Genomic DNA, 7500 nt, shown 5'->3' on the forward strand with positions numbered 1-7500 from the left:
CACGTGTGTCGAGCTCGTGCCGTCGCACAACAACACAGGCTGTGAAACTGCTCCAATGGCGTTTTGAAGACTATGTAAATGTGTTTTTAAATGTGAAATTTAATTAAGCCTGACATTTGAAATAGTCAGAAAAATCTAACTTGTTAAACGGAAGAGTTTCAACCTTTAGACAAAATGTAAAAAAATAAATTAAATAAAGAAACGTTTGCATGTTTTTGTTAAGTATTATATTTCATACATCAGGCTTTTATGGCTCTTATAGTGAGAATATGGCAAACTGAGCAAAAATACGCAATTTGGTGCAGATGCTGATATTTATATGGACAAAAAGTGAATTAAATTCTAGATATTTATACAGCAGATACTTAAATAAACTGCATTAATATCATAATAAATATCAGCCACCTCTATATCTGCCAATAATGTCTTAGTAAGATAATATGCAAATGCTTAGATTTATGATCAAAGCTTTGTAGTTTTAAAACATAATGCAATCCCTGCAATGATTGAGAGATGAACAAATAAGCCTTCATCAAGAGCCTGATGAATCATATTTGACGACTCCAGATGTTTCTATGAAATGATCAAGTACACAGCTGCTTCAGTCCAGCAAGTGTTCATCTTGAAGCAATATCAAAGTCACTCTCACATGTACGTGATGAAAATCAAAGACACGTGAAGCACGAGCTGAAGACTATTAAAGACTTTTTACTTTTGTTAAGTGTAAAGTGTGAACTATCAGTCAGAGACAGGAAGCGTGTATCAGATAAGATACAGTAGGCTTTATAGGGTTAATAAATAATAATAATAATAATAAAATAAAAAGCATTAAACAGGGGTCAGACTCAAAAGTGTCCAAACACCTCAAATGTAACTGTTTTTTAGTTCAATACTATTTTTTATTTTATATTTTGAGGAAATTGTATAGTACTCGATACAATTAATGCAATCATTTTGAAGCATTTTTTCCCACAATTTTTACAATACAATAAAATAATCCACTGTTTTTTTCAATTATATAAATATTTTTCAGTTAACCCCTTCATTGCTGTGAGTTTCCTTCCGCATTTGTAGATCGTACCTCCAAAATAAGTATATTTTTTATCTCCCATTCATTTCTATGGTGGGTCATGAGGAGTGTGACTGTTTAACCCAGTGTTTCTCAACCTCTCCTGCAGGGACCCCCTGACAGGCCATGTTTCTGTTTTAACCCTGAAATGGCACACCTGATTCAATTAATGAGTAGTTATTAGAGTAGGAAGAGTAGGAATTAATCAATTAGTCAACTACTCATTAAGCTTTTAATTAACTGAATCAGGTGTGCCATTTCAGGGTTAAAACAGAAACATGGCCTGTCAGGGGGTCCCTGCAGAAGAGGTTGAGAACCACTGGTTTAACCCTTTCACACAGCAAGTGCCACAAAGGTCATCAAGTGAAGAAAATGTATATAATTGAAGTAAAGATGAGAGTTAAGGGTTCCCACAGAGACACGGGCAGTGCAATGGGGAAAACCCGCAAGGTCTCGAGACTTTTAAAAGTTGAATTGAACTGATTTTGACTTGAGCCTCGTGTTTTTAGAGTTTTTTCAATGGTCACAAAACGTCCGACTAGAGCGTTTACACAGAAAAACACTGGAAAAGCAGTGCATTGGAAGTGTGTTGAAAGGTCACCTGACTCGAGGCGCGTGGCGAGCGTGTGTCCGATGCGTGTGACGTCTGGAGGGTTTCCTCTCTCGCTCTGTGTGAGAGTGGCTGTGATCCCGCTCATCTCGTCTCCGTAACGCTGCGGGAGATTCCAGAACTCACGGCCCACACGCCGACCCTGAACACACACACACACACACACACACACCACGAACACGCCTGGAGCGTTAGCAACACGCAGGACAGCTCATCAAACACTGTGACTTTATATTCATGTGCTTTCATCCAAACTGACTTACAGTGCATTGAGGATACACATTCAGTCAGTGTGATGCTCCCTATGATCAGTACTAGCATTATATCGCTGTTATAAATGAACACACTTACTTTACACAGTTATTGAACTGAACTGAATCTACACTGAACTGACTTCAACTGAATAATGACACTTTACTATTGTCTTTTTACAGCTACTTTACAGGAAAACATTTTTTTTATTCTGTTTTCATCAAGTCACTATTTTCCTGTTTATCACTGTAAAGCTGCTTTTAAACAACCTAAAAAGAACTATTTAAATAAAAATGAATTGATTTGACTTATTTTTAGGGCTGTCAAGCGATTAATCGCATTCAAAATAAAAGTTTGTGTTTACATAATATATGTGTGTGTATGGAGTATAATTATTTTCTATATATAAATACACACACATGCATATATATTAAAATATTTATATATAATATAAATTATATATAATATAAATATATATACACAGTATATACATGCAAATATTTCTTAAATATATACATGCATGTGTGTGTATTTATATATAGAAAATAATTATACACCATACACACACATATATTATGTAAACACAAACTTTTATTTTGGATGCGATTAATCGCGATTAATCGTTTGACAGCCCTACTTATTTTTGGAAATAAACTACTTTTGCTGCAATAAGATCCAAATCTTCTCGTCCTTTTGATGCTGAATATTCAGATTCGAATCACAGGGCAAAAAAACAAACAAAAAAACAATTACAATAGAAGATTTTTATTTTAAATTGTAAAAAATATTTAACAATTTTACTGTATTTTTGATCAAATTGGTGAGTAGAAGAGAATCTTCCCGATCACAAACTGTTGAACGCTAAATATATAATTAAGCCTAGAAGTGTTTTTTTTTTTAGGAAATACATCAGATCAAGATTCACCAGAACAAATTGCACACAAAATGTAAATCTCAGTGCATTTCTGTTCTGGCTTTGTTTCAGCGTGTAAGTAAAAACGACTGCAGGACAGTTCTGCACTGTAACAGCCATAAATATAAGAAGCAACACGGATAACTCCTTCCTAGAAACAGGAAACAATCGTGAGCAGGGAAAACTGAGTGATTCAACTCTTCCACATGATTTATCTCAGCCCACATGCTATGATATAACACACAACAGACGCATGGGAAAGCGTGTCGGTGTCCTCCACTGCGAACAGGCCTGAGATTGATCACCTGACACGTGTATAAACCCAGTATAGAGCGAGCCTCACATGTCCTCTGTGTATCAGATCCCTCTGTTCCTGCATCCATCTGAATCTGCCGGAGCGGTTCATCAGGAGAGACGCCGCTGGCTTCTGCAGGAACCCTGAAACACACACAGCGTGTTGAGCTTTTAATCAGATGAATATCATCATTACAGGATATAACCCCGTTACACAACAGCCCGCCTGTGGAGTCTGAGTGTGTGCTTGATGCAAGGGCGCTATAGGAAACGGCCTCTGATGCGGTCTGGAGTGGGCTGCAGTCTTTACTGACTCATCGCTTTAGCAAAGCTTCTCCATAGATGGACACCAGACCGCAGGACTAGTTATGTAAAGAGCCGCATCCCGTCAGATACACTGTTTTTTGGACCCATTTGAGTCAAGTGCATTGTTTCAGCGGTCAACACATCTAACTAATATGTGAAAATACGAGATCTAGTGTAACGATACACTCATGTCATGAGTCGATACATATCACGATACTGAACTCACGATTCCATATCATTGCGATAGTCCAAGACATATGATAAAATGCTAAATTTGGCATTACATAGTGTGTGTAAGTGAACAGGCTTGGACTTGGTGCTGGAAACCCAATGCACAGGACAATAGAGACACCAGGATAACAGTATTCATGATTCTGAAGCTGAAAATACAGAATTATTTCAGACGAATATGCTTTCACTCTGACTAGATATATTTAAAATAATGCAAGACACTTTTTACTGCTGACATTTGGCATTATCAGGACCCACAAATATTCCCCCAGTGCATTATTATATACATTATATTCAACATTATATATAGTAGTTTAATGTAGTACTGACACTAAAACTCGGAAAACGTGAATTTTTTCCTCACAGTAATTTTTATTTTGGGTGAACTATACACAATACACATTGTCACAATCTAAAAGATACATATTGTTGCATTTTTGCATTTCAATATATTGTGACGCGATATATTGATGCACCCCTAGTGGGAAACACTTAAATTCAGCACAGAATTCTCTGTTATAAACCATATTAGATCAGACAGCACTGATGTGGAAAGCAGGAGGAACATTGTGCCATGAATGAACAAGTTATAGAAGGCTTTTCAATCCACAAATCAGAAACATTCACCATGGATTTAATGAAGCAACGCTGAGTGTAACCATGGTATTGTGGCAGAATGTGTTTTTTTTTACATTATTCATCTTAGGGTTTGTCCAACCTTTTGAGAGTGAAATTCACAAAGGAATTCATACTTTTTACTCTTTATTTTTATTGTGATGATTTGTAAAACTAAAAGTTTAAAGATGTAGGAGAACAAACTTCTTGGCAAACAAACACTTTTTTTTAAAAAATACATGAAATGATACTATAACCAGTAGAGGATCACTTATTGATTTATTAAACATTTCCACTCTCTAAAATATGGAAAAAAGTAGGAAGACACACAGTCTCATGAAAAACAAAAACTTTTATTCAAATTGTGACTGATTTACTCCTTTTATAATCACTGAAGCTATTGGTCTCTATGACACTATAAAAGAACAATGGTACATATAATAAAAGTTGAATATAAAACAATAGTAACTTTTTGATTAAATTAACTTTAACTCAGTTTTTTTTAAATAATCACTATAAATCTCATAGTTTCTGGCCAGTCTTTTGAAAGCAGAATGAAATTTAAAAGTGATAGTATCAAATTTAGATGATGCTATTTAAAAGACTCAGATGTATTTCATTAATATCTTTAGTGCATGGATACATTTTGACAGGCCAAAATTACATTTTGTACCCTACTACTGATAAACACGACAGACGGACTCACGTGAAATGAAGTCCTGCTGTCTGCGCCTCTCGGTCATGTGACGGTACCAGTGCTGGAGGGCGTGGCTCTGGTGGCTCCGCCCCATTTCTTCGGCCTCATCATCGCTGTCATTCTCAGTCTCCACCACTAGAGGGAGGAGTTTCTGTGCGTCTGGAATCCGCTCTACAAGCTGAAGAGAACAACATTTATGTGTAACAATCCTGCATCTTGAAAAAAAAAAAAAAAAACTACCATTTGAGTTCAAAAATATCAATACAAAAGGTCCGTCAGATCTTTCAAATTCTATATATGCATCAGCATTGATGAACTCATCAAATGACAAAATAATTTGAATGACAAAAATAAGTATTCAAAATGTATAATTTAATTTAACAATCAGCAATACTCCATTTAATGTCTTTACAGAAACAAGTTTACAATGAACAAATAAGCTTTTTCACAAAATCTGTCATTTTCTGTCTCTGTTTGGATGATGTGAAACACCCACATTGGAAACATGACTATTTTTAATGTTTTTGAAAGAAGTTTCTTCTGCTCATCAAGCCTGCATTTATTTGATCAAAAATACAGAAAAAAATGTAATATTGTGATATATTATTACAATTTAAAATAATTGGTTTTCAATTTATTATACTTTAAATTATCATTTATTCCTGTGATGCAAAGCTGAATTTTCAGCATCATTACTCCAGTTTATCACATGATCCTTTAGAAATCATTCTAATATGAGGATTCATTATCAAAGTTGGAGACAGTTCTGCTGCTTAATATTTTTCATAACCTGTGATACTTTTATAGGATACTTTGATGAATAAAAAGTAAAAAAAAAAAAAAAGAAAAAAAAAATGTTTTAAAAATTAAGTCTTTTGTAACAACAATATACACGACTGGTCAGTAATTTGGGGTCAGTAATTTTTTTTCTTTCTTTTTTTGAAATAAATCAATACTTTTATTCAGCAAGGATGTGTTAAATTGATAAAAAGTGATAGTAAAGAAGATTTATATTATTAGAAAATATTTTTTTATTTTGAATAAATGCAGTTCTGTTTAACCTTTTATTCATCAAATATATTAGGCAGCAGAACTGTTTCCAACACTCATAATAAATCACAATATCTAAAGGATCATGTGATAGACCGGATGTCACATGTGACACTGAAGACTGGAGTAATGATGCTGAAAATTCAGCTTTGCATCACAGGAATAAATTATTTTTTAAAGTATATTCAAATAGAAAACTATTATTTTAAGTTGTAATAATATTTCACAATATTACTGTTTTTTTTTTTCTGTATTTTTGATCAAATAAACACAGCCTTGAGCATTAGAGACTTCTTTCAAAAATATAAAAAAATGTAATGTTTCCAAACTTTTGACCTGTACTGTACGTGCAAATCATCTGAGAGTTGAACAGAAAGTTGTACCTGCTAAGAGGAAGATATGAATCATGTCTTTACGGTGTTTTTTCTGGCCAATAGGGGCAATATGATACCATACAAATGGTTGTCGAAAGCAAAAATGCAACGAATGTGACGTGCTGGAGCAAAACAGCACTATTTGTGGAATCAACACCCCGAAATGATTAAGAAACAAATATTGGATTTCATTCAGCATCTAATAATGCAGGGAAAATTAATTATTAAAACACCACAAACATCTGTCAGGCCCTGTTTGAAAAATGATGTGCCATTTCCGCTTTCCGCGACTCTCACCTCTGTCTCGCCTCGCAGCTGCATCTCTGTCCTAAAATTCTCCAGGCTTCCCAGAATGCTGTGCGGCAGCACCATCCCCTGCACGTCAAACCGCGGCCCACCGGGACCTTCAGGCACAGAGAGCGAGTCAAAAACATCCATCACACTGAACTTCCTGCTCAAAGCCACACCCACCTACCTGCATATTCAAATGAGGGAGGCAGGGTCTCGTGGTCTTGTGGGAGGGGCCTCGCTACGGTAACCCGGACCTTTCTGCAGACCTCGTCTGGGGGGCGTGTCTTACGCACGTACACGTGGGTCATGGATTTGGGCTTCTGGGAATCAGTGGGTGGTTTAGGGACTCGCAGCTGCACAGAATAAAGCAAAGTTATGGATCAGGAAGTCTCTTTTGCTCACCAAGGCTGCATTTCTTTGATTAAAAAAAAACAAAAAAAAACTGTAATATTGTGAAATATTATTACAATTTGTAAAGTGTGATTTATTCCTGTGATCAAAGCTGAATTTTCAGCATCATTACTCCAGTCTTCAGTGTCACATGATCCTTCAGAAATCACTCTAATATGATGATGATGGAATACATTACACTTTAAAATATATTATTTAAAATATTATATTATTACTGTTTTTTTTATCAAATAAATGCAGCCTTGGTGAGCAGAATTGATTCTTGACTGGTCGTGTGTGTGTGTGTGTGTGTGTGTGTGTGTGTGTGTGTGTGTGTGTAGCACTGAGCCGGAGTGTGTAGGGGTGTAAACTCACCCGCTCCAGGTCTTGTGCTGTGATGGCCAGACT

The 7500-nt window shown here is 35.6% G+C and overlaps 1 protein-coding gene across 1 annotated transcript in view; it reads right to left on the bottom strand.

Moving 5' to 3' along the window:
• mycbpap (mycbp associated protein) overlaps positions 1-7500 on the bottom strand; it is a gene marked incomplete at its 3' end in the record, with an annotated part of 25504 nt that overhangs the window by 14348 nt on the left and 3656 nt on the right. Inside the window, exons 3-7 of the mRNA XM_079854991.1 lie at positions 6887-7055; positions 6709-6815; positions 4997-5165; positions 3188-3282; positions 1671-1821 (exon numbers count right to left, since the gene is read on the bottom strand). Of these exons, the coding sequence (XP_079711117.1) occupies positions 1671-1821; positions 3188-3282; positions 4997-5165; positions 6709-6815; positions 6887-7055 (691 nt within the window). The remainder of the gene's footprint in view (positions 1-1670; positions 1822-3187; positions 3283-4996; positions 5166-6708; positions 6816-6886; positions 7056-7500) is intronic.

The sequence above is a fragment of the Squalius cephalus genome (assembly GCF_949319135.1).
Source record: "Squalius cephalus genome assembly, chromosome: 2".
In the NCBI taxonomy this organism is placed as follows: Eukaryota; Metazoa; Chordata; class Actinopteri; order Cypriniformes; family Leuciscidae; genus Squalius; species Squalius cephalus.